This window comes from Pseudophryne corroboree, chromosome 11, assembly GCF_028390025.1.
Source record: "Pseudophryne corroboree isolate aPseCor3 chromosome 11, aPseCor3.hap2, whole genome shotgun sequence".
In the NCBI taxonomy this organism is placed as follows: Eukaryota; Metazoa; Chordata; class Amphibia; order Anura; family Myobatrachidae; genus Pseudophryne; species Pseudophryne corroboree.
Window position 1 is genome coordinate 37,323,317 of NC_086454.1, and position 27,786 is coordinate 37,351,102.

At 49.6% G+C, this 27,786-nt stretch overlaps 2 protein-coding genes across 2 annotated transcripts in view; both read right to left on the reverse strand.

The window, feature by feature from the left end:
* Positions 1-27,786, reverse strand: part of PDE3B (phosphodiesterase 3B) — a 199,914-nt gene that overhangs the window by 66,722 nt on the left and 105,406 nt on the right. The window contains exons 2-4 of the mRNA XM_063946478.1: positions 5,994-6,044; positions 2,721-2,969; positions 1,358-1,500 (exon numbers count right to left, since the gene is read on the reverse strand). Coding sequence (XP_063802548.1) covers positions 1,358-1,500; positions 2,721-2,969; positions 5,994-6,044 — 443 coding nt within the window. The remainder of the gene's footprint in view (positions 1-1,357; positions 1,501-2,720; positions 2,970-5,993; positions 6,045-27,786) is intronic.
* Positions 24,059-27,205, reverse strand: LOC134969299 (putative uncharacterized protein DDB_G0271974; the record flags this gene model as incomplete). Its single annotated transcript, XM_063945158.1, has 2 exons — positions 24,059-24,112; positions 27,140-27,205. Coding segments are annotated over 2 exons (120 nt in total), but the record flags the coding sequence as incomplete, so codon positions are not given.

Here is a 27,786-nt window from a genome sequence, read left to right on the forward strand (position 1 = left end):
CTCCTGCTACTTATACAGGTGCTCATTGGGAGCTGCCAAATGGTTTGAAATGGAATCCACAGGCACCAAATGAGCAGTGACCTCTTGTGGACAAATTCTAAAGAATATCGTAGGTCTATTTATATGGTACACTGCGTAATAAATCAGTCAACACAGCAAACGTGAGCGCTGATGTGTTAATCTGCAAAGAACAACATAATAACAACGTCACTACCCTATCCGTTACCCTTTTCCTCTACTCTCAGCTGCATGCAATCCCTACATGTTATGGGGGCTGTATTGGCAGACACTGGTTGCAGGGGGTTGCAGTTTGCAGTGCCAAGCAGCACTCCGCAGCGCCATGCTCAGTGGGGTTGGTTTATTGGCACCCACTTTTGCCTATCTGAATCAGCGGAACAGGTTGCGGACCAAAACAGATGGTGAGCGTTATCGGCTGGTCCATGATCAGGAACATTAATGGCTGCGCAAGACAGCAAAGGTAAGACCCCATTTATATACCCTATCTACCCAGATATCGTGTTGTGTCACCTCTGCTGTAAGCGGAGACTTGACTACTGTGATGACGTCATAAATGTGGATTAAACTACCAAGACTGTCCCATTCTCCAGAGCATAGTGTGTAGATACAAGAGGGTAATAGAAATCGATTTCAACAAGGTTTTATGGTACAATAATTGATCAAAATTGATGTATTCCCTAGTATATACGATTCCGGCAGGTCAACCAGATTGTGACGGGTTCACTGTAAGTACAGGGCTATAAAACCGGGATTATGCCAGCTCTGCTAGATGGCATGAAATGTGCATATCTATCAAAATGCTGTTCTAGGCTGCCATCTACTGGTGAGTGCGACAATTACACGTAGATGGCATTTACATACCATGCCTATCATTAATATGGGCACAGCCTGCGTACAATTAGAATTCAGGGCCCAGATTTGTCAAGCTTTGGAAAGTGATAAATTGCACAGTGATAAATGACCAACCAATCAGCTCCCAACTGTCAGTGTTCAAACCCAGCCTGTAACAAGGCAGTAAAGATCTAGTTGGTGGTTGGTACTTTGGGGGACATTTACTAAGCAGTGATAAGAGTGGAGAAGTGAGCCAGTGGAGAAGTTGCTCCTTCAACCCATCAGCAGCTCTGTATGATTTTATAGTATGCAAATTATAGATGTTACCTCAGTGGGCAACTTCTCCGCTCTTATCACTGCTTAGTAAATGTCCCCCTGAATCACCGTGCAATTTATCACTTTCCAAGGCAGGCGGCTTGATAAATCTGGGCCATAGTACGAGATGAAGCAGTTGAGGTTGCGCTCACTCTGTCACCGCTGGCCAGAAACCGCAGCGCTTCCCCCTTACCTGGAACCGCTGTAGTCCTGGTACGACCGTTTGCCGTTACTGCGCTCCCACCGGGAAGCTGCTAGTTCCATGGGCGGCAGACAGGACGCTCCAGAGCTCCGACGAAGCTGTGGGGTTGGTAGGCTGCTGCGGCTGGTCAGTCCCTGGGGTGGAAAGGAAGCAATAATGGTATTGTACGGTCTTGTGTATTCCCTGTAATAAAAAGCACGGTTTCCCAAAATTTAACTTAGAATATTAAATATTTAGATATTCTCTCTTTCCATTGACAAAACTATAAATCGCCAGCACTGATAAAGTTGTTACGTAGTTATGCCGGTATGTAACAAAAACTCATTGGGGTGCGTCCCTCATCCGTCATGGATGGATGTCCCCTGGTCCGCACTCCCTGTTATATTATCCCTGTAAAGTCATTGCACACTAAGTTATTGTGGAAACTGACAACGAATACAAAGAGTTAGAAGAGTGGTGTTGGCGCCTATATACACGGTGGTGCAGTGGTCAGTACTGCTGGCTCACAGTGCTGGGCTCATGGGTTGTGTTCAGACTAGGGCCCTATTGCGGTGGAGTTTGTATGTTCTCTCAATGATTGCAGGGGTTTCCTCCAAGTTTCTTCAACATTCCAAAAAACATATTGGTGGGTTTAATTGAGATTGGACAAAACTAGTCTCCTGTGTCATGTGGAATTTATACTGTAAGGTCCAAGGGGCAGGAACGGATCATGCTGCATAATTGGTGGCCCTACATACATACTACATTCATTTAGACACATTTACGGTAACGTCGTCTATTAAACCGCTGGATTTGTTTATTATTTGTTTTTTTAAATGGACATGTACTAAATAGAATTTTCAGATAGATACTATTAATCAGCCACCAGGGGGCAGTACAGCAGAATCTCAGACTTAATTTTATGGCAATCTTTACCAGCCAGGGTAAGACCCACTTGGGAACCCAGTAATGTCTCATACTGTACATTGATAAGGGGCTGAAGGGATATAGTAAAACCTTTATAAACTTCATGAAACGTGTGTGAAGATTTCTCAAATTATATTTTCCTCCTATGGGTAATCTGATCAGCAAAACGTCTATGGAGATCATGTTAAATCCCAACAGAAAAAGTAAAAATAACAGATAATCCCGTAGTATAATTACAGATTTATGTGCAGGTGTCTTGTGGGAGAAGCATACAAGATGTTGTGTTGTAATGTAATTGAAGCCACTAGATGATACAGACAGCAGTGCAAAGTAAAATTGCCATACATCCACAACAGGAGAAAATATTGAAGAAGAAATCTTAGATTCTGTCCAGGGATACACTAATATCTAGACAAAAACACAAGGAGCTCAATATCACAATCTTTACCTTGTGGAACTTCCTTTCTCCTTTCTCCATGGGGTCCTCCATTTCTGGACAGGGGTAGAAGCCAGGGAAGGGGGTAAATGGGTTTACTTTTGGTCTGCATGAGCCTGAGAAAGCCCCCATTAGGCTGTTAATGCTGCGGAGTGAGGACAAGATTTGTGGGGACAGAGATGGGTCAACCAGGAGGTCGGAGACCATGTTCCGGGCCTCGTTCAGAACAGACAGATCTACTCCATTCCCACCACCGGCGTTCTGGAACAAGGAGGAGAAGGATTACTATATGAGGCAACTTCTGTTTCACTGTAATCCTAGAACAGTTCAACAACCTCTGTATGGTCTCCCTGGTTATTCTATACTGCAAGAAACATTCCTAAAACCAGCGTCTGATGAAACTGCGCATCTAGAATATCCTTTATAAAAACAATGCAAGGAGTTATCTGCCAGTGTGGGACAAGGGTCAAAGAGAGGGTGATGAGTTATCTGCCAGTGTGGGACAAGGGTCATAGAGAGGGTTGAGGAGATGTCTACCAGTGTGGGACAATAGCAGAAAACCCATCACCCATCTCCGTGACCATCATCCTACACTGGCAGATAAGCCATCACCCCTCTCTGACGTGTGGGATGATGGTCACAGAGAGGGGTGATGAGTTGTCTACCAGGGTGGGACCATGGTCACAGAGAGGCGTGATGAGTTGTCTGTCCGTGTGGGACAATAATAGCTATTACCATCACCCATCTCTGTGACCATCATCCTACACTGGCAAACAACCCATCACCCCTCTCTGTGACCCTTGTTCTAAGCTGACAGATAACTCCTCACCCTCTCTGTGACCATCGTCCCACTCTGGCAGATAACCCATCACCCCTCTCTGTGACCAGTGTGGGATGATGGTCACAGAGAGCAGTGATGAGTTGTTTGCCAGTGTGGGACAAGGTTCACAGAGAGGGGTGATGAGTAATCTGCCAGTGTGAGAGGATGGTCAGAGAGGGGTGATGAGTTATCTGCCAGCTTAGAACAAGGGTCACAGAGATGGGCGATGGGTTATCTGCCAGTGTAGGATGATGGTCTTGGAGAGGGATGATGAGTTATCTGCCAGTGTGGGACAAGGGTCACAGAGAGGGGTGATGGGATATCTACCAGGGTGAGACAACGGCAGATTACCCATCACCCATCTCTGTGACCCATCATCCTACACTGGCAGATATCCCATCACCCCTCTCTGTGACCAGTGTGGGATGATGGCCACAGAGAGGGGCGATGAGTTATCTACCAGTGTGGGATGATGGTCATGGAGAGGCGTGGCGACTTATCTACCAGTGTGGGATGATGGTCAGAGAGGGGTAAGGAGTAATCTGCCAGTTTAGAACGGGTGGTCTTCTGTATGCCAGCGGCCGGGCTGCCGACGTCCAGCATCCCGGTGCCAGAATCCCGACCGCCGGCATACCGACATTTATTCTCCCTCTTGGGGGTCCACCAGCGTGGCGAGCGCAGCGAGCCCGCAAGGGGCTCATTTGCGCTCGCCCAGCTGTCGGTATGCCGGCGGTCGGGATTTCGACGCCGGTATACACTACTACACCCCTTAGAACAAGGGTCACAGAGAGGGCGATGAGTTATCTGCCAGTGTGGGACGATGGTCAGAGAGGGGTAATGAGTAATCTGCCAGCTTAGAACAAGGGTCACAGAGAGGGTGATGATTTATCTGCCAGTGTGAGAGGATGGTCACAGAGAGGGATGATGCTTTGTCTGCCAGTGTAGTACAACGGCAGATAACCCATCACCCATCTCTGTGACCATCATCCTACACTGGCAAGATAACCAATCACTCCTCTCTGTGACCAGTGTGGGATGATGGTCACAGAGAGGGGTGATGAGTTATCAACCAGTGTGGGACGATGGTCACAGAGAGGAGTGATGAGTTATCTGCCAGTGTGGGACAAGGTTCACAGAGAGGGGTGATGAGTTATCTGCCAGTGTGAGAGGATGGTCAGAGGGGTGATGAGTTATCTGTCAGCTTAGAACAAGGGTCACAGAGAGGGTGATGAGTTTTCTACCAGTGTGAGATGATGGTCACAGAGAGGGGTGATGAGTTATCTACCAGTGTGAGATGATGGTCACAGAGAGGGTGAGGAGTTATTTGCCAGTGTGAGATGGTCACAGAGAGGGGTGATGAGTTATCTACCAGTGTGGGATGATGGTCACAGAGAGGGGTGATGAGTTGTCAACCAGTGTGGAACGATGGTCACAGAGAGGATGAGGAGTTATCTGCCAGTGTGGGACGATGGTCACAGAGAGGGGTGAAGAGTTATCTGCCAGCTTAGAACAAGTCTCACAGAAAGGAGTGATGAGTTATCTGCCAGTGTGGGACGATGGTCAGAGAGGAGTGATGAGTTATCTGCCAGTGTGAGAGGATGGTCAGAGGGGTGATGAGTTATCTGTCAGCTTAGAACAAGGGTCACAGAGAGGGTGATGAGTTTTCTACCAGTGTGAGATGATGGTCACAGAGAGGGGTGAGGAGTTATCTACCAGTGTGAGATGATGGTCACAGAGAGGGTGATGAGTTATCTGCCAGTGTGGGACGATGGGCACAGAGAGGGTGAGGAGTTATTTGCCAGTGTGAGATGATGGTCACAGAGAGGGGTGAGGAGTTTTCTACCAGTGTGAGATGATGGTCACAGAGAGGGGTGATGAGTTATCTACCAGTGTGAGAGGATGGTCACAGAGAGGGGTGAGGAGTTTTCTACCAGTGTGAGATGATGGTCACAGAGAGGGGTGATGAGTTATCTGCCAGTGTGGGACGATGGGCACAGAGAGGGTGATGAGTTATCTGCCAGTGTGAGATGATGGTCACAGAGAGGGTGATGAGTTATCTGCCAGTGTGAGATGATGGTCACAGAGAGGGGTGAGGAGTTTTCTACCAGTGTGAGATGATGGTCACAGAGAGGGGTGATGAGTTTTCTACCAGTGTGAGATGATGGTCACAGAGAGGGGTGATGAGTTTTCTACCAGTGTGAGATGATGGTCACAGAGAGGGGTGATGAGTTATCTGCCAGTGTGGGACGATGGGCACAGAGAGGGTGAGGAGTTATTTGCCAGTGTGAGAGGATGGTCAGAGGGGTGATGAGTTATCTGTCAGCTTAGAACAAGGGTCACAGAGAGGGTGATGAGTTATCTGCCAGTGTGGGACGATGGTCACAGAGAGGGTGATGAGAATCTAGACTGTAACAGGAACTTTGTGCACACACTAACAAGAACAATCCCAGTCATACATTACCTACCTGATATTGGGGCTTGTACCAGTGCTTTAAGTCCCAATCCCAAAGAATCATCTGAAAGAAGAAAAAGCCAGTTAAAATAAAATAAAGTTTCCATGGCCTAAACCGTAAAACATTTCATTTACAGGGAAGAAATCAAACACCCCAAGATTACGCCACGTCCCAGAGTCACCAGCAAGATGGGGGGGGGGGGGTTTGACAGATATAAGACAGTGCTGAGAAATTTACTTATATTTATTTTTTACGCTCTCTCTTAGGAAAATAGAAGTTTTTTATTTCATCCTCATCCGATCATTTCCTAACATAACTATTAGCCAGATTCAGACAGGAACATTATGTAAGGAACTATTGCATGAGGAGTATTTTCTCATTGTGACGTCAAACTATTATTAGCAGAGAAAATAATAGCAATATAACGTTTTATACTGCGGAACAGAAATAATATCTATGGAAGGAGCAGTTTGGGGATGTTTCCGTCCCTCTCTTCTCCAGTATTCTTAACGTGTCAGTAAGTATCTGGGTGGAGGAGGAAAGAGCACCAAATATATTAATTAGTAAGGAAATAAGGAAACGAGTACGGAGGAACAAATATTTGCTTTGCAATGGATCATTTTCTATACAAACTAACATGATCTAAACTAGCCTCATAAATATTTGCGGCAGAGGGGCTGAGCGCCGCAGGGAAGACCCGATCGGCACAAGAGAGACACACAGACATAATGCGCATCAGCTGCAAGTGTGTGCGCGGAAATAAGTGAACTTACTCCCCGGGATGTCCCTAGTTACGCACGCCCAGCCGCGGAGCGTGCTAAAAACTACAAGATCCATCTGCAGAACGGAGTTTCTTGCCACATAGCATCAGCCCCCTAATTTGTACCTCAGAGACACAGACGGGGTGTACGAGGAAACTTTACACTTCTCAATTTTTTTACATTGATTTTTTATTACTCCATATTGCGCGTGTTCACAACGCTTTACAGGATAAGGCACATTAAGTGTCCGATAATTTAATGCCTTTAGAAAAAAATATATGATTTCCATTTACAGCGCTATCTTTACCAATGGGAATGTGGACGGGATAAGAGATCATTACTGTATAAAGCCCTGAAACGATTTTTTATTTTTTTTTGCAACCCAATTACTCAGCAACAAATGATTAAATCACATCACACACCCAGCAATTATCAATTTGACAAAACAAACAATTGCCCGTTTTATGGCCAAGAACCAAATTCTCTAGTAGCCTCTACAGCCAGGCCCAACAGACTGACGACAATTACTGGACCCGTCTTCTGAGAGGAGTTCAGACGTTTGCGATCGAGTCACAATATCCTGTCCCCGCATCAGAGCGGTAATTGCTACATTTCTTTTTACACTACTAGGATTCTGCTCAGTCTGTCTCCTGCTTACGCAAGGACAGACTGGAAAGCAGTAACACAATGTATCTCAGTCGCACACGTTCAACATAATTTACAGGTAGCAATATGAGGCCATACTGGTAGTGCCACAAATGCGGTCAGGCCCTCCAGGGCCACACTGAGAGCAAGTCACAGGACTGCCTGGAGTCGTATATGAGTGAGAAGCATAAGGAGAGTGTGTCTGCTTTGCATCGCAGAAGCAACAAACCTCACAGTATAGCAGAGACGCCGGGCTGCGACTTTAACCACGGCAATCAGTTTTAGACGTGTATAAGGTCGCAGATGAAGCACAACAAAACTTGGCGGCTGCATACGACACCGATCAGTGTAGTACAGCAAAGTAGTTCTAACGCTTCCAGTTTCATGTACGCCAATAATGCGCATGTTTTGAGCGAGAAAGACGCCCAACGCGGTCCCTTTACAGTCTGAACAAAGCCACAAAAGATAATCAAAAATAGGCGTCGTTGGTAAAAAGAGGTAGGCAATGTGTTTTGTTGAACAGCAACTCCCAGCATGCCCTGAAAAGCTCGGCCAGTGTGAGAGAACAGGCTGCCTGAGCTTGGCGTAGGCTGTGGGAGACCACGGACGGGAGTTAGAACAGAGTTTGGGGTGAGACACACGCACAGGTCTTGCAGAAACCACAGACGTGACAGAGAAGCAGCAGAGGTAAAGCTGTGAGATCTTATCCACCTCAGAGACGTCAGCCGGTGCTCTAATTAACGCTGTACTCCTAACACCCCCACGCCGCTGCGTGTCAGACCATCTCCCGCCTGACCGAAACTCCCGCCCAGTATGAGCCCATTCAGTCCTCTCCCCTTTAGGATCTGATAAACCTACATGGATAAAGTCAGGGTACAGAGTCTGTCCACGTGGAGGCCTTCAATTTACGGAACCCGCACCGCCACCAGTACAGAGGTCCAGTACCCAGAGATCACGGGAAAGCGGGAAGCAGTCATCTCTGGTGGACTAAACATGTATAGAACATGTGACACGTATGTAGCACCAATTAGGCTGGATGGGGCGGGATACATACAGTAACAATGCAGACAGCATTTTATTGATGGGACAACGCCGACACCGCTGTAATGTTATCAGAAGGTATTTTATGCATGTCGCCATAATAACTATAAACATGATGCTCTAAATAATATTACAACTGTGCCGGCACTGCCCAGTCGACAGAGAACTGTTGACAGCAACCCAAGTACTTCCTGGTCGGGGTTCCTCCTGACCAATCAGATGCCATATTCACTACTTGCCTCCAGGCCCAGTATTCAGTGATGCAGATGGGCTGTTTGGGGAGGGTAATTGCGGAGGGGGACTTACATGAAAAGAAATGGTATAGTTTGCTAAATTTAGGTGTGTGGGAAAGGGGGGGGGGGGGGGGGGGGGGGGTAATTTAACCCTATGAGGTCATAAGGTTTACAGCGTGGTCTTGTCAAGTTTGGGATGAATCTTACAACTGTGCTAGATTTGGATGGGAATATTGGGAATGAGTATTAACCCCTTGTACACCGAGGAGGATACAGTGTAAAACCCCAAAGTACTTGGTCACTCCATAGTAATGAACATAAAGAACAACTCTGCCTGATTGTTGCAGGATGGCGTGTGCAAGGTAATTAACTAAAGTCTCCTAAATGCCCCAGTGAGAGAGGAGATAAAATCCAGATTCCTTCCCGCTACTTCTGTCATCTCCCCGCCTGCGCACACTGTAAACCACTGAAGACAAGAATTGCTAGTTATTGGATTGTACTTGTTGAGGCAGGAGCCGTTCTGCCCATCCAGGTTGCTATGTAATCTCCGAGCCGGACACAGTGTTCCGCTAATCGGATCCCAGGAACCCTGGATGTTGCTATGCGTGCCGCTCTGCAAAGTGCAAATGTAAACAGAGCCGGAGAAATAAAACAGGCCTCAGACTGTTCTACTGCTAATCTTCTGGGGCCTTGGTATTGTTACCGGTTACTCTGAGAGCAGCGGCGCGTCACGCAACCTGTCCGCTCCACGGTTCGGATCTGCACCGAGCCACGCGGAGGTTTCACAAAGCAAATCCAGACCTGGTGCATTTCATTCTGATGAAACCGTGCGGAGCCCTCCGAATGCAGAGCGGCCTGGGGGAATCATTTACAAGGGACTGGCATTACGTTGCACAAGAACACAATATCTTTTAGAAATACAGAAAAATATTATATACGTGGATCTATACGGAGCCGTTCCACAATGTGCAAAGGGGCTTTGGGGGCTTGGCGTGTGTGACAAGGTCAGTGCACACAGAACAAAACTACTCTCCGCGTTAAACAGGGCCAAACTAGGATCATAACAATAAGTGTCGCTGGGAAAGTCACTGAGATGTAAGCAATGTGTTTTGTAGAACTACATTTCCCAGCATGCCCTACCAGAGAGTGTTGTCCTAGCTTATGTGATACTTAGAAGGCATGAGGAGCTCAGTATCTAGTACAGAGGGACCTGCTGGTCAGTAAAGGGTGCAATTCCCCGCCAGCGCAACGTGGATCAACACCTCGTGAGACGTGCCTGCATCTTCTTGTACATTCAGTTCCCAGAGCAGGACATCACCTCGCTGACAGCCTGGACAACAGCATGAAGTGTGGGAAGACCGAATAGACAGAAGTTGGGGTGAGGTCGCAGCACAGAGTGAAGGGAAGCCAAAATCTATGCACCGAGAATAAGCAGAAATCAATGGGAGCGGACAGCGTTTACTGCGAGAGTCACTCCCTGCAGGATCCGCAGTGAGATGACCTGTCAGGGCCTAAACAAGCTACGCAGATTAGCAGTGAGGACTGGTGTTCCCCCACGTTGGCATTGGTGCTTCTCTAACATAGGGTCTGAAACATAGTTGTACACTATTCCGATGTTCACGCACAGCCTCAGAGTCAAAAATTTCCTCTGTGGCAGCATTACACTATGGCCCATAGGACACACTGACCAACTAGACTAGACAGAGATAAGCTCATTTTCCGTCACCTGTTCTCACTCAAGCTCCAATTAACAGTTATGCAGCATGCAATTACCATGGCAACCACAGTCATACGGCATGCTTTAGTGGTCAACATAGTAGGTTCTCACAGCATAAAGCTTCACCCCGTTTCTCTGCCATCACATGAGCACCGATGAGTTTGCTGACTAACTGCCTCAGGCTCGGATTCCCAGTGGTGTCAGGATTCCGGCGTCTGTCACATCCAGACCGCCGGGAAGCTGATCGCATCCCTTTCAGACACATATAGTTACACTACAGTAATATGCACGGGATAAAGAGCACTAAACAGTTCATGAAGTAATAATAAGTAATGTGACGGCCAATTTGATCAATAACGCACTGAGCATTCCTTATTAGTTGGAAAATAAAACAATATTGGTATGTATAATTACATGAGGTGCTTTTGGTGCAATGTGACGGTGGACACGAGCTCATCACAAGTGAAAACAAGTGCCGTTTCTTGCCGCTGCATGATGGAAACCGAGACTCTACTACTGGAACAATAGAGCTTTGGTCTTTCCATGAACTTCACAGCTAGAATTGCCTCAGTATAACGCATGCAGAGCACAGTATGCAACAAGGTCAGTCACCCGGAGACATGACCTCAGGGTAAACGAAGACATCACTGTTGTCAGATGTGAGAAGACACATGATGAAGAAACTGATGGGGAGGGGCAGTCAACTGCGCATATCTCCAACCGCAACACCATTACCTACAGCGTCTGAAAATTACCGCGCTCCCCGCTCTTTTCAGGCAAAGGGACACCCAAAGTTCTGTTGCTAAACGGCCAACATTTTAATTATAGGTTTAGCGGCCTTATAGCCAAAACGTTAAATACAAACTCATATACAATATATGACACATTCTCCACATGCTTCCATACAGCGATTGGCTGTCAGCACACTGATTGGTGGAGAGCTCCAGCCATCCACCAATCAGCATACTGACATACATTCACTGTGTGGCTGCAGTCTGGGAGGCAGGGTAGAGATGCTACCTCACTGTTCTGATTGTGTGACCTGCACCTGCCCCTGTTCTAGTCCCCCTAAAATTGTGGGGCCCCAGGCAGTTGCCAAATGTGCCTACACATTAAGACGTCCCTGCTTAAATTGTCTTTCTAACGCAGGTTAAGTGCATGTAAACGAAGGTGGAAACAAAAATCAATGAACCAAACGAGACTGTATAGATTAATGTTTTTGTATGCAACTTGTGCTGCAGTGTGTGTTTTATTTCACTTTATTTCAGCTCATTGTCAATGCAGTGAAACGCAGTTGAGAAGAATTTACATATTTGTTCCCACACGTGTTTGGCATCAGGATATGTTCTTGTTGTGTCAGATGTGTGCAGATGAATTGTACTAGTAAACACACTGAATGCCATAAATAACATATTACAAACATCACTGTGTGCATAGCTTATATGTAATTATAGTGTTTCCCTTTATTAATGCCACAGAATCCCTGAACAACTGGTACTGTATATTCTCAGCACACAAGTGCATTGCAATGTATAAATCCACATCATACTGTATAAGTCACTTTATTACACCACCTCACTGCAAAACCAGACATTTAAGCTGCCCTTTATAAATAAGGCTACTGTACTAAACGGAACGGGTATGAGGCAAGGGGGGCTTTCTGCAACAATATGGAGCCAGCATGATGAGACGTGCAGTTCTAGAACAGCCACAGTGCTACAAATATCTACGTCTTCCTGTTCAATTAATAATCTACCAAGTCAATATAAATTACACAATTCAGAAATGTCATGAGATAAACATATTTTGCGCTTGAATGAACATAAAACACACCGACTCGCCATAAAAGAATCCCTAAAACACAAGATATAACGGTCACGTCGGCTAGTAAATAGTTACCTGGAAATATTTTCTCTTGAGTAAGTAAATTCTGCCTGTCACAAGCAGGCGTCAGTACCTCTTAATGTCCACTAGATGGCACTGCATGACAAAATCACTAGAAGTAACATGTGGCTTTGGCTTCCCCAGCCTGTTTACACAACACCAATGCTCACTAGTGTTTCTGCAAATTAGCATGACAGGCCCACAGCACAGAATATGGAACGCAATTAACTAACAGGCCGTGGGGTTTTAGGGCAGAGATGGACCATCATTAGGAGGAGAACAAATGATCTGTTAAATTACAAGGTAGAATTTAGTCTTCTGTGCATCACAACAGAAATAGTCCTTCATATGTAATGACGGCCTCTGGTTATTGTTTACAGGCCTGATTCGGAGTTATATGTGAGGCCTATCTGCAGAAAGAGCCATAAGCATCTCAGACAACTCCGCTAGCATCTGACTGGGGGTAAATGGGCAGCAAGTGGGGGTTCACATGTAAGCCAAGTGCTCTGAGGGCATTCTGCCGTCAGGTAGGCTGAACTGCGAGCAGAGTTGCACCAGTGGATGATTGCAACACCTCCTGACTTGTTTGAGTATTATTGACCACTGGGTCATTATTTCGACCGTCACCTAATCTGTGGCTCGCTTACCACAGGCTTCTCTCACCGCACACCATATACATACACACACACACACACACACACACACACACACAAAGGGACAGATGCTTATTATACTGTACAGGAGGAGAGCACGCAGGTGGTCGCACAACCCAAATTGCTGTCTACCCCTAGGACCGCATATTCAGGTGGGAATGATGGAGTCTAGACCCCCACCCACCAGAACGTGTAACGTGGGAGATGGCAGCTTGAAGAGGGGAAGAAAAAAAAAAAAAAGTCTCCAAATATCAACGAGGGACATTAATTACTATTATCTAGCAGACACAAACCCACAAATGTTCCATTCTCACAGTCCGGCTCATGGAAAAAAAAATAAAAGTTAACATGGAAAAAAACACCTGAAAATGTGATAATGTGGGAACTGCAGCACGGTGTGGAACACAGCACCGGGGGTGAGAAACATTTGTGTGCTGTGTAACCAGTCCTATGTAAAAAAAAAAAAAATACGTTAGTAGCAGATACAACTGTTCGGGAAAATATGTTTAGTAATTAGTTTCTAAGTGCGGGATACCATAAATCTCCCCACCACTGGGAAGGGCCAATAGCTTGCCAGGGTGAGCCTTTGGCCGGGTCCCCTTTGCCTCTCACATGTAGAAAATAGCGGCATCGGAAGAGTTAATAAATGGGCGGTCTAATGGCTACTTTTGATCGATCAGGGATATCCTAAAAACCTGTCCTGTTACCAGCCATCGTTAGGCAATCTGGTTTATTAAAATGTAAAATGAATGAGGCACAGATTAAACGGATATATTTTTAAAAGGTAAAGCTTTTGTTTTGGAAAAAGTATGTTTCTGGCGCGGAAGAATGAGACAAGTTTAGGAAATAAGGTCCTGATGCTAAGCAGATACAGGAGACGGGGAAATCTTGATCCCCTCCATGTCACGGCCGACAGGACCGCTACTGTGTCTTGTTAAATAGTTTAATTCACAGGAAATGGAAGTCAGATTGCACCACGTGTCGTCCTGACTAATGACATGCAACACTGCGCCTGTAACCTCATCCAGCGGAACTGGACCGGGGTAAAAACTCTGGATGGAAAGTCAGAGGCAAAGGCCAGGAATAGTGTAGGGGAAGGGATACACCCGCTGGGATTCCCACAAATATATTCTCAAAATCTGGGGAAAGAGCAACAGGAAGACTTAAATCCGACAAGAGAGCAGAAATTGTCGCAACAGCTGGCGTCCAGGTTAAGTGATGGCGAATTTATAATTGCGAGAATAATTCACAAATCTCTTCTATGCGTCCCAAATTAGGTTAAAACGAATTCTCTTTAATAACAATAGGTCAAAACATTTTCGAACGCCATATTAAGATTTCAAATGAAAATTTGATAATTCTTCAGGATGCACTGTTAAAACAAACCACCCATTAGACGAAACCACTTTATATGCTCATTCAACATTCCGGAGACTGCGACCAATCCACTCACCAGGGACAACCCAGTGCCTCTTGCCTCGTGAGGTCATATTTTGTGGTGACGTATTGTCTGTATAGCACTGCAGAAGATGTGTGCGTTATATAAATGTTAATAACTAAATAATTATTAAAGGTGAATGATTATGAATGTGAGCCCAAAATGTAAACTCTGTAATACATGTAGTTTCCCCAAACTCAGCCACTGCAGTCCAGGTTTTAAGGATATCCAATCTGGAGCACAGGTGACTTAATGAATACCTCTGTCAATTTGATTTAACCATCTGGACTCCAAAAATGGATATCCTTAAAACCTGGTTTGTGATGGCGGAGTTTCGGTTACTCTGGCCTATGTAGTAAGAATACAACAGTTGCAAATTAGGCCGCTGATATGTCAGACAGAGCTGGCTACGGAACCCTGCTCGTCACCTCCGGTCAGTCAGGGGATTGTCAGCTCCTGTCACAGCTGAAGCAGCCAAACAGAACTGCGACCCAAGACTATTTGGGGGTTGGGTGGCGCCAAACACAATTAGTTACAGGCACCCATTCCACAATAATAGTAAATTTGGGTTTATGAAGAGTCTGGTTTTGGGGGGGCGGGGGGGGGGGGGGGGGGGTTGAGATCTTGTGCTTCATCCCCAGAATGTCTGCGACGCAGAAATCAGGGAGCCATTGCGAGTAAACATGGCATAAAACATGGAGTCTGACTTTGGCAGCCGTTTCTATGGAAACGTATGGAGGCAGGTCTTCCCTGGCCCCAGAATTCTACCGTGTCTCCGGGAAAATGGATGATCTCTGCTGTCTCGTGAGCAGAGGAGAGATTTCCAAACAAGTCTGTATCAGAACGCAGGGAACATATTTCTGCAGGCACCATGCAGTCTGCTGCCTTTACTCCAGAAGTTCAGTGCAGGCCATGTAAGGTAATAGCCTGAGCACCGGCTGCAACCACATCCCCACATATTGTTCCGGCAGCCGAGTAACCTGCAACTGTTACTAGCAGAACTCTTCTTCAATAGGCCTCATTTTAGATGTAGCCCAATGGAACAACAAAGCTTCCACGTTCTCTGTATCCACCTAGACTTCTGTACAACACAATCGTATCCCTGAGAGGAAACGCGTTTACAAAGGAATATGGAATAAGTGGGATGGGTTTGCAGGAGGTAGGATTGCAGAGATAAGCAGCTCCAGCGTTACGTTATGCCAAGAGTAGGTTACTGGGAAGGGTGTTATTAAGGGATTTACCTAATTATATGGAGGAGAGAGCTATACTGTAATTTCTAAGTGCTGGTGCAATAGGCCACCTGCAATCCAGCTGGCAGCGGGCAGAGCTGGGACAATGGCCAAGCCATCACGCTGCCTGATCAACAGGTCCCCGAACCGGGGACACTTGAAAGTATTTTTAGTCCTGGGCCTGCAAGTTAAGTGCAGATTAAACGGGCTCTGTCAGAAAGTCAAACGCATCAGGGAAACCAGAGAGGACACGGCGGGGCGCTCGTCACAGGCGGACAGACCCCGCTCCATCCAACTAATGACTTATCGTCTATGTGTGTGCCTCTAAATAAGTGTATATTTATCATCACGTGCATTTTCCGGAGGATTACAAGAAGCCAAGAGAGCAAACAAAAAAAAAAGGACAAGATGTTACACACCTGTAAATACCCAGTCACACATTATTCTACATAAGAACTATTTAACACAATAAATGAGTTTTAACTCCCTGTACACTCTTATAAACGTCACCTCTGGAGTTGCCGACTTGGGTCAGTATATGCAGTAAGTGGCCCTGCCAGCAGCTTCATACTATACTATACTATACCACACAGGGTTCCAGCGTGCCCTGCTCAACACCGAGAAACTCACCATAATGGCGCAGATTCCCAACATGGGTCTCGACAGGTGAGCTCACAATCCTGTGGTTCACAAAGTCAGCCATTTACAATTTGCATTTCGTTGGTTCTGCTATTACAATACAGGTTGAGTCTCCCTTATCCAAAATGCTTGGGACCAGAGGTATTTTGGATATCGGATTTTTCCGTATTTTGGAATAATTGCATACCATAATGAGATATCATGGTGATGGGACCTAAATCTAAGCACAGAATGCATTTATGTTACATATACACCTTATACACACAGCCTGAAGGTCATTTTAGCCAATATTTTTTATAACTTTGTGCATTAAACAAAGTGTGTCTACATTCACACAATTCATTTATGTTTCATATACACCTTATACACACAGCCTGAAGGTCATTTAATACAATATTTTTAATAACTTTGTGTATTAAACAAACTTTGTGTACATTGAGCCATCAAAAAAACAATGGTTTCACTATCTCACTCTCAAAAGTCCGTATTTCGGAATATTCCGTATTTCGGAATATTTGGATATGGGATACTCAACCTGTATATTATTTACCAATGATAGTTCATTTAAATAAAATACTACATTTCTCCATGTGTCAATGTATTAATGGGACAGGGAGAAACCACGAGGAGGAGGATTGTGTAAACGCTGATGAGGAGGAAGAGGAAGATGAGATGGAGGATGGAGATGAGGATGATGGTGTAAATGCTGATCAGGAGGATGAAGATAAGAAGGAGGGAGTGGAGGAGGAGGATGATGGTGTACATGCTGAGGATGACGATGATGATGGTGGGGAGGGGGAGGACGACGACGACGACGTACATGCTGAGGAGGAGGATGATGGTGGTGGTGTACATGCTGAGGAGGAGGAGGATGATGGTGTACATGCTGAGGAGGATGGTGGTGGGGAGGACGACGACGACGTACATGCTGAGGAGGAGGATGATGGTGGTGTGTACATGCGGAGGAGGAGGATGGTGGTGTACATGCTGAGGAGGATGATGGTGGTGAGTACATGCGGAGGAGGATGGTGGTGGTGAGTACATGCGGAGGAGGAGGAGGATGATGGTGTACATGCTGAGGAGGAGGAGGATGGTGGTGGGGGTGGGGAGGGGGAGGACGACGACGACGTACATGCTGAGGAGGAGGATGGTGGTGGTGTGTACATGCGGAGGAGGAGGATGGTGGTGGTGTACATGCTGAGGAGGAGGATGATGGTGGTGTGTACATGCTGAGGAGGATGATGGTGGTGTGTACATGCGGAGGAGGATGGTGGTGGTGTACATGCTGAGGAGGATGGGGGTGGGGAGGACGACGACGACGTACATGCTGAGGAGGAGGAGGATGATGGTGGTGTACATGCTGAGGAGGATGATGGTGTACATGCTGAGGAGGAGGAGGAGGATGGTGTACATGCTGAGGAGGAGGATGATGGTGGTGTGTACATGCGGAGGAGGATGGTGGTGGTGTACATGCGGAGGAGGATGGGGGTGGGGAGGACGACGACGACGTACATGCTGAGGAGGAGGAGGATGATGGTGGTCTGTACATGCGGAGGAGGATGGTGGTGGTGGTGTACATGCTGAGGAGGAGGATGATGGTGGTGTACATGCTGAGGAGAAGGATGATGGTGGTGTACATGCTGAGGAGGAGGATGATGGTGGTGTACATGCTGAGGAGGAGGATGATGGTAGTGTACATGCTGAGGAGAAGGATGGTGGTGGTGTACATGCTGAGGAGAAGGATGATGGTGGTGTACATGCTGAGGAGGAGGATGATGGTGGTGTACATGCTGAGGAGAAGGATGATGGTGGTGTACATGCTGAGGAGGAGGATGATGGTGGTGTACATGCTGAGGAGGAGGATGATGGTGGTGTACATGCTGAGGAGGAGGATGATGGTGGTGTACATGCTGAGGAGAAGGATGATGGTGGTGTACATGCTGAGGAGAAGGATGATGGTGGTGTACATGCTGAGGAGGAGGATGATGGTGGTGTACATGCTGAGGAGGAGGATGATGGTGGTGTACATGCTGAGGAGGAGGATGATGGTGGTGTACATGCTGAGGAGAAGGATGATGGTGGTGTACATGCTGAGGAGGAGGATGATGGTGGTGTACATGCTGAGGAGAAGGATGATGGTGGTGTACATGCTGAGGAGAAGGATGATGGTGGTGTACATGCTGAGGAGGAGGAGGATGGTGGTGTACATGCTGAGGAGGAGGAGGATGGTGGTGTACATGCTGAGGAGGAGGAGGATGGTGGTGGGGGTGGGGAGGGGGAGGACGACGACGACGTACATGCTGAGGAGGAGGATTATGGTGGTGTGAACATGCTGAGGAGGAGCAGGAGGAGGAGGAGGAGGAGGAGGAGGAGGAGGAGGAGGAGGAGGAGGAGGAGGAGGAGGAGGATTGTGTACATGCTGAGGAGGAGGAGGATGATGGTGGTGTACATGCTGAGGAGGAGGATGATACATGCTGAGGAGGAGGATGATGGTGTACATGCTGAGGAGGATGATGATGGTGGTGTACATGCTGAGGAGGATGATGGTGTACATGCTGAGGAGGAGGAGGAGGATGGTGTACATGCTGAGGAGGAGGATGATGGTGGTGTGTACATGCGGAGGAGGATGGTGGTGGTGTACATGCGGAGGAGGATGGGGGTGGGGAGGACGACGACGACGTACATGCTGAGGAGGAGGAGGATGATGGTGGTCTGTACATGCGGAGGAGGATGGTGGTGGTGGTGTACATGCTGAGGAGGAGGATGATGGTGGTGTACATGCTGAGGAGGAGGAGGATGGTGGTGTACATGCTGAGGAGGAGGATGATGGTGGTGTACATGCTGAGGAGGAGGATGATGGTGGTGTACATGCTGAGGAGGAGGAGGATGGTGGTGTACATGCTGAGGAGGAGGAGGATGGTGGTGTACATGCTGAGGAGAAGGATGATGGTGGTGTACATGCTGAGGAGGAGGATGATGGTGGTGTACATGCTGAGGAGAAGGATGATGGTGGTGTACATGCTGAGGAGGAGGATGATGGTGGTGTACATGCTGAGGAGGAGGATGATGGTGGTGTACATGCTGAGGAGGAGGATGATGGTGGTGTACATGCTGAGGAGGAGGATGATGGTGGTGTACATGCTGAGGAGAAGGATGATGGTGGTGTACATGCTGAGGAGGAGGATGATGGTGGTGTACATGCTGAGGAGGAGGATGATGGTGGTGTACATGCTGAGGAGGAGGATGATGGTGGTGTACATGCTGAGGAGAAGGATGATGGTGGTGTACATGCTGAGGAGGAGGATGATGGTGGTGTACATGCTGAGGAGAAGGATGATGGTGGTGTACATGCTGAGGAGAAGGATGATGGTGGTGTACATGCTGAGGAGGAGGATGATGGTGGTGTACATGCTGAGGAGGAGGATGATGGTGGTGTACATGCTGAGGAGGAGGAGGATGGTGGTGTACATGCTGAGGAGGAGGAGGATGGTGGTGTACATGCTGAGGAGGAGGAGGATGGTGGTGTACATGCTGAGGAGGAGGAGGATGGTGGTGTACATGCTGAGGAGGAGGAGGATGGTGGTGTACATGCTGAGGAGGAGGAGGATGGTGGTGTACATGCTGAGGAGGAGGAGGATGGTGGTGTACATGCTGAGGAGGAGGAGGATGGTGGTGGGGGTGGGGAGGGGGAGGACGACGACGACGTACATGCTGAGGAGGAGGATTATGGTGGTGTGAACATGCTGAGGAGGAGCAGGAGGAGGAGGAGGAGGAGGAGGAGGAGGAGGAGGAGGAGGAGGAGGAGGAGGAGGAGGAGGAGGAGGAGGAGGAGGAGGAGGAGGAGGAGGAGGAGGAGGAGGATTGTGTACATGCTGAGGAGGAGGAGGATGATGGTGGTGTACATGCTGAGGAGGAGGATGATGGTGTACATGCTGAGGAGGATGATGGTGGTGGTGTACATGCTGAGGAGGATGATGGTGGTGGTGTACATGCTGAGGAGGAGGAGGATGATGGTGGTGTACATGCTGAGGAGGAGGATGATGGTGTACATGCTGAGGAGGATGATGGTGGTGGTGTACATGCTGAGGAGGAGGAGGATGATGGTGGTGTACATGCTGAGGAGGAGGAGGATGATGGTGGTGTACATGCTGAGGAGGAGGATGATGGTGTACATGCTGAGGAGGATGATGGTGTACATGCTGAGGAGGAGGAGGATGATGGTGTACATGCTGAGGAGGAGGAGGATGATGGTGGTGTACATGCTGAGGAGGAGGAGGAGGAGGATGATGGTGGTGTACATGCTGAGGAGGAGGATGACGGTGGTGTACATGCTGAGGAGGATGATGGTGGTGTGTACATGCGGAGGAGGATGGTGGTGGTGTACATGCTGAGGAGGAGGAGGATGGTGGTGTACATGCTGAGGAGGAGGAGGATGGTGGTGTACATGCTGAGGAGGATGATGGTGGTGTGTACATGCGGAGGAGGATGGTGGTGGTGTACATGCTGAGGAGGATGGGGGTGGGGAGGACGACGACGACGTACATGCTGAGGAGGAGGAGGATGATGGTGGTCTGTACATGCGGAGGAGGATGGTGGTGGTGTACATGCTGAGGAGGAGGAGGATGATGGTGGTGTACATGCGGAGGAGGATGATGATGGTGGTGTACATGCTGAGGAGGAGGATGATGGTGGTGTACATGCTGAGGAGAAGGATGATGGTGGTGTACATGCTGAGGAGAAGGATGATGGTGGTGTACATGCTGAGGAGGAGGAGGATGGTGGTGTACATGCTGAGGAGGAGGAGGATGGTGGTGTACATGCTGAGGAGGAGGAGGATGGTGGTGTACATGCTGAGGAGGAGGAGGATGGTGGTGTACATGCTGAGGAGGAGGAGGATGGTGGTGTACATGCTGAGGAGGAGGAGGATGGTGGTGTACATGCTGAGGAGGAGGATGATGGTGGTGTACATGCTGAGGAGAAGGATGATGGTGGTGTACATGCTGAGGAGAAGGATGATGGTGGTGTACATGCTGAGGAGGAGGATGATGGTGGTCTGTACATGCGGAGGAGGATGGTGGTGGTGTACATGCTGAGGAGGAGGAGGATGATGGTGGTGTACATGCGGAGGAGGATGATGATGGTGGTGTACATGCTGAGGAGGAGGATGATGGTGGTGTACATGCTGAGGAGAAGGATGATGGTGGTGTACATGCTGAGGAGAAGGATGATGGTGGTGTACATGCTGAGGAGGAGGATGATGGTGGTGTACATGCTGAGGAGGAGGAGGATGGTGGTGTACATGCTGAGGAGGAGGAGGATGGTGGTGTACATGCTGAGGAGGAGGAGGATGGTGGTGTACATGCTGAGGAGGAGGAGGATGGTGGTGTACATGCTGAGGAGGAGGAGGATGGTGGTGTACATGCTGAGGAGGAGGAGGATGGTGGTGTACATGCTGAGGAGGAGGAGGATGGTGGTGTACATGCTGAGGAGGAGGAGGATGGTGGTGTACATGCTGAGGAGGAGGAGGATGGTGGTGGGGGTGGGGAGGGGGAGGACGACGACGACGTACATGCTGAGGAGGAGGATTATGGTGGTGTGAACATGCTGAGGAGGAGGAGGAGGAGGATTGTGTACATGCTGAGGAGGAGGAGGATGATGGTGGTGTACATGCTGAGGAGGAGGATGATACATGCTGAGGAGGAGGATGATGGTGTACATGCTGAGGAGGATGATGGTGGTGGTGTACATGCTGAGGAGGAGGAGGATGATGGTGGTGTACATGCTGAGGAGGATGATGGTGTACATGCTGAGGAGGATGATGGTGGTGTGTACATGCGGAGGAGGATGGTGGTGGTGTACATGCTGAGGAGGAGGAGGATGATGGTGTACATGCTGAGGAGGATGGTGGTGGGGGTGGGGAGGACGACGACGTACATGCTGAGGAGGAGGATGATGGTGGTCTGTACATGCGGAGGAGGATGGTGGTGGTGTACATGCTGAGGAGGAGGAGGATGATGGTGGTGTACATGCTGAGGAGGAGGAGGATGGTGGTGTACATGCTGAGGAGGAGGAGGATGATGGTGGTGTACATGCTGAGGAGGAGGAGGATGGTGGTGTACATGCTGAGGAGGAGGAGGATGATGGTGGTGTACATGCTGAGGAGGAGGAGGATGGTGGTGTACATGCTGAGGAGGAGGAGGATGATGGTGGTGTACATGCTGAGGAGGAGGAGGATGGTGGTGTACATGCTGAGGAGGAGGAGGATGGTGGTGTACATGCTGAGGAGGAGGAGGATGATGGTGGTGTACATGCTGAGGAGGAGGAGGATGGTGGTGTACATGCTGAGGAGGAGGATGGTGGTGTACATTCTGAGGAGGAGGATTATGGTGGTGTGAACATGCTGAGGAGCAGGAGGAGGAGGAGGATGATGATGATTGTGTACCTGCTGCTGAAGAGGAGGAGGATGATGGTGGTGTACATGCTGAGGAGGAGGATGATACATGCTGAGGAGGTGGAGGATGATGGTGGTGGTGTACATGCTGAGGAGGATGATGGTGGTGGTGTACATGCTGAGGAGGAGGATGATACATGCTGAGGAGGTGGAGGATGATGGTGGTGGTGTACATGCTGAGGAGGAGGAGGAGGATGGTGGTGTACATTCTGAGGAGGAGGATGGGGGTGGGGAGGGGGGAGGACGACGACGTACATGCTGAGGAGGAGGATTATGGTGGTGTGAACATGCGGAGGAGGAGGAGGAGGATTGTGTACATGCTGAGGAGGAGGATGATGATGGTGGTGTACCTGCTGAAGAGGAGGAGGATGATACATGCGGAGGAGGTGGAGGATGATGGTGGTGTGAACATGCGGAGGAGGAGGAGGAGGAGGCGGATTGTGTACATGCTGAGGAGGAGGAGGATGATGGTGGTGTACATGCTGAGGAGGAGGAGGATGATGGTGGTGTGAACATGCGGAGGAGGAGGAGGAGGAGGAGGAGGAGGAGGAGGAGGAGGAGGATTGTGTACATGCTGAGGAGGAGGATGATGATGGTGGTGTACCTGCTGAAGAGGAGGAGGATGATACATGCGGAGGAGGAGGAGGATGATGGTGGTGTACATGCTGAGGAGGAGGAGGATGATGGTGGTGTACATGCTGAGGAGGAGGAGGATGATGGTGGTGTGAACATGCGGAGGAGGAGGAGGAGGAGGAGGAGGAGGAGGAGGAGGAGGATTGTGTACATGCTGAGGAGGAGGATGATGATGGTGGTGTACCTGCTGAAGAGGAGGAGGATGATACATGCGGAGGAGGAGGAGGATGATGGTGGTGTACATGCTGAGGAGGAGGAGGATGATGGTGGTGTACATGCTGAGGAGGAGGAGGATGATGGTGGTGTACATGCTGAGGAGGAGGAGGATGATGGTGGTGTACATGCTGAGGAGGAGGAGGATGATGGTGGTGTGAACATGCGGAGGAGGAGGAGGATTGTGTACATGCTGAGGAGGAGGATGATGATGGTGGTGTACCTGCTGAAGAGGAGGAGGATGATACATGCGGAGGAGGTGGAGGATGATGGTGGTGTACCTGCTGAGGAGGTGGAGGATGATGGTGGTGTACCTGCTGAGGAGGTGGAGGATGATGGTGGTGTACCTGCTGAAGAGGAGGAGGATGATGGTGGTGTACATGCTGAGGAGGAGGAGGAGGAGGAGGAGGAGGAGGAGGAGGAGGAGGAGGAGGAGGAGGAGGAGGAGGAGGATTGTGTACATGCTGAGGAGGAGGATGATGGTGGTGTACCTGCTGAGGAGGAGGAGGATTGTGTACATGCTGAGGAGGAGGAGGAGGAGGAGGAGGAGGAGGAGGAGGAGGAGGAGGAGGAGGATTGTGTACATGCTGAGGAGGAGGAGGAGGAGGAGGAGGATTGTGTACATGCTGAGGAGGAGGAGGAGGAGGAGGATTGTGTACATGCTGAGGAGGAGGAGGAGGAGGAGGATTGTGTACATGCTGAGGAGGAGGATGATGGTGGTGTACATGCTGAGGAGGAGGAGGATGATGGTGGTGTACATGCTGAGGAGGAGGATGATGGTGGTGTACATGCTGAGGAGGAGGATGATGGTGGTGTACATGCTGAGGAGGAGGATTGTGTACATGCTGAGGAGGAGGAGGAGGATGATGGTGGTGTACCTGCTGAAGAGGAGGAGGATGATGGTGGTGTACCTGCTGAAGAGGAGGAGGATGATGGTGGTGTACATGCTGAAGAGGTGGAGGATGATACATGCGGAGGAGGAGGAGGAGGAGGAGGAGGAGGAGGAGGAGGAGGATGGTGGTGTGTACATGCAGAGGAGGAGGAGGATGGTGGTGTGTACATGCTGAGGAGGAGGAGGATGATGGTGGATATCTGAGGAGGTGGAGGATGATGATGATGGTGGTGTACATTCTGAGGAGGTGGAGGATTATGATGGTGTACATGCCGAGGAGGATTATGATGGTGTACATGCCGAGGAGGATGGTGGTGGTGTACATGCCGAGGAGGAGGAGGAGGAGGATGATGAGGATGGTGGTGGTGTACATGCCGAGGAGGAGGAGGATGATGAGGATGGTGGTGGTGTACATGCCGAGGAGGAGGAGGAGGAGGATGATGAGGATGGTGGTGGTGTACATGCCGAGGAGGAGGAGGATGATGAGGATGGTGGTGGTGTACATGCCGAGGAGGAGGAGGAGGATGATGAGGATGGTGGTGGTGTACATGCCGAGGAGGATGGTGGTGGTGTACATGCCGAGGAGGAGGAGGAGGAGGATGATGAGGATGGTGGTGGTGTACATGCCGAGGAGGAGGAGGATGATGAGGATGGTGGTGGTGTACATGCCGAGGAGGAGGAGGAGGAGGATGATGAGGATGGTGGTGGTGTACATGCCGAGGAGGAGGAGGATGATGAGGATGGTGGTGGTGTACATGCCGAGGAGGAGGAGGAGGATGATGAGGATGGTGGTGGTGTACATGCCGAGGAGGATGGTGGTGGTGTACATGCCGAGGAGGAGGAGGAGGAGGATGATGAGGATGGTGGTGGTGTACATGCCGAGGAGGAGGAGGATGATGAGGATGATGATGGTGTACATGCCGAGGAGGAGGAGGAGGAGGATGATGAGGATGGTGGTGGTGTACATGCCGAGGAGGAGGAGGATGATGAGGATGGTGGTGGTGTACATGCCGAGGAGGAGGAGGAGGATGATGAGGATGGTGGTGGTGTACATGCCGAGGAGGATGATGATGGTGTACATGCCGAGGAGGATGGTGGTGGTGTACATGCCGAGGAGGAGGAGGAGGAGGATGATGAGGATGGTGGTGGTGTACATGCCGAGGAGGAGGAGGATGATGAGGATGATGATGGTGTACATGCCGAGGAGGAGGAGGAGGAGGATGATGAGGATGGTGGTGGTGTACATGCCGAGGAGGAGGAGGATGATGAGGATGGTGGTGGTGTACATGCCGAGGAGGAGGAGGAGGATGATGAGGATGGTGGTGGTGTACATGCCGAGGAGGATGATGATGGTGTACATGCCGAGGAGGATGGTGGTGGTGTACATGCTGAGGAGGAGGATGATGGTGGTGTACATGCTGAGGAGGAGGAGGATGATGGTGGTGTACATGCGGAGGAGGAGGAGGATGGTGGTGTACATGCTGAGGAGAAGGATGATGGTGGTGTACATGCTGAGGAGGAGGAGGATGATGGTGGTGTACATGCTGAGGAGGAGGATGATGGTGGTGTACATGCTGAGGAGGAGGATGATGGTGGTGTACATGCTGAGGAGGAGGATTGTGTACATGCTGAGGAGGAGGAGGAGGATGATGGTGGTGTACCTGCTGAAGAGGAGGAGGATGATGGTGGTGTACCTGCTGAAGAGGAGGAGGATGATGGTGGTGTACATGCTGAAGAGGTGGAGGATGATACATGCGGAGGAGGAGGAGGAGGATGATGGTGGTGTACCTGCTGAAGAGGTGGAGGATGATACATGCGGAGGAGGAGGAGGAGGAGGAGGAGGAGGAGGAGGAGGAGGAGGAGGAGGAGGAGGAGGAGGAGGAGGAGGAGGAGGATGGTGGTGTGTACATGCAGAGGAGGAGGAGGATGGTGGTGTGTACATGCTGAGGAGGAGGAGGATGATGGTGGATATCTGAGGAGGTGGAGGATGATGATGATGGTGGTGTACATTCTGAGGAGGTGGAGGATTATGATGGTGTACATGCCGAGGAGGATTATGATGGTGTACATGCCGAGGAGGATGGTGGTGGTGTACATGCCGAGGAGGAGGAGGAGGAGGATGATGAGGATGGTGGTGGTGTACATGCCGAGGAGGAGGAGGATGATGAGGATGGTGGTGGTGTACATGCCGAGGAGGAGGAGGAGGAGGATGATGAGGATGGTGGTGGTGTACATGCCGAGGAGGAGGAGGATGATGAGGATGGTGGTGGTGTACATGCCGAGGAGGAGGAGGAGGATGATGAGGATGGTGGTGGTGTACATGCCGAGGAGGATGGTGGTGGTGTACATGCCGAGGAGGAGGAGGATGATGAGGATGGTGGTGGTGTACATGCCGAGGAGGAGGAGGATGATGAGGATGGTGGTGGTGTACATGCCGAGGAGGAGGAGGAGGAGGATGATGAGGATGGTGGTGGTGTACATGCCGAGGAGGAGGAGGATGATGAGGATGGTGGTGGTGTACATGCCGAGGAGGAGGAGGAGGATGATGAGGATGGTGGTGGTGTACATGCCGAGGAGGATGGTGGTGGTGTACATGCCGAGGAGGAGGAGGATGATGAGGATGGTGGTGGTGTACATGCCGAGGAGGAGGAGGATGATGAGGATGATGATGGTGTACATGCCGAGGAGGAGGAGGAGGAGGATGATGAGGATGGTGGTGGTGTACATGCCGAGGAGGAGGAGGATGATGAGGATGGTGGTGGTGTACATGCCGAGGAGGAGGAGGAGGAGGATGATGAGGATGGTGGTGGTGTACATGCCGAGGAGGATGATGATGGTGTACATGCCGAGGAGGATGGTGGTGGTGTACATGCCGAGGAGGAGGAGGAGGAGGATGATGATGAGGATGGTGGTGGTGTACATGCCGAGGAGGATGATGATGGTGTACATGCCGAGGAGGATGATGATGGTGTACATGCCGAGGAGGATGGTGGTGGTGTACATGCCGAGGAGGAGGATGATGAGGATGGTGGTGGTGTACATGCCGAGGAGGATGGTGGTGGTGTACATGCGGAGGAGGAGGAGGAGGATGATGAGGATGATGATGGTGTACATGCCGAGGAGGAGGAGGAGGAGGAGGATGAGGAGGAGGATGAGGATGAGGATGATGTACATGCTGAGGAGGTGGAGGATGAGGATGATGTACATGCTGAGGAGGTGGAGGATGATGATGGTGTACATGCTGAGGAGGTGGAGGATGATGATGATGGTGTACATGCTGATGATGATAGTGAGGAGGATGTGACTGTATAGAAGCTTAAGAGGAGGAGGAGGAGGAGGAGGAGGAGGAGGAGGAGGAGGAGGAGGAGGAGGAGGA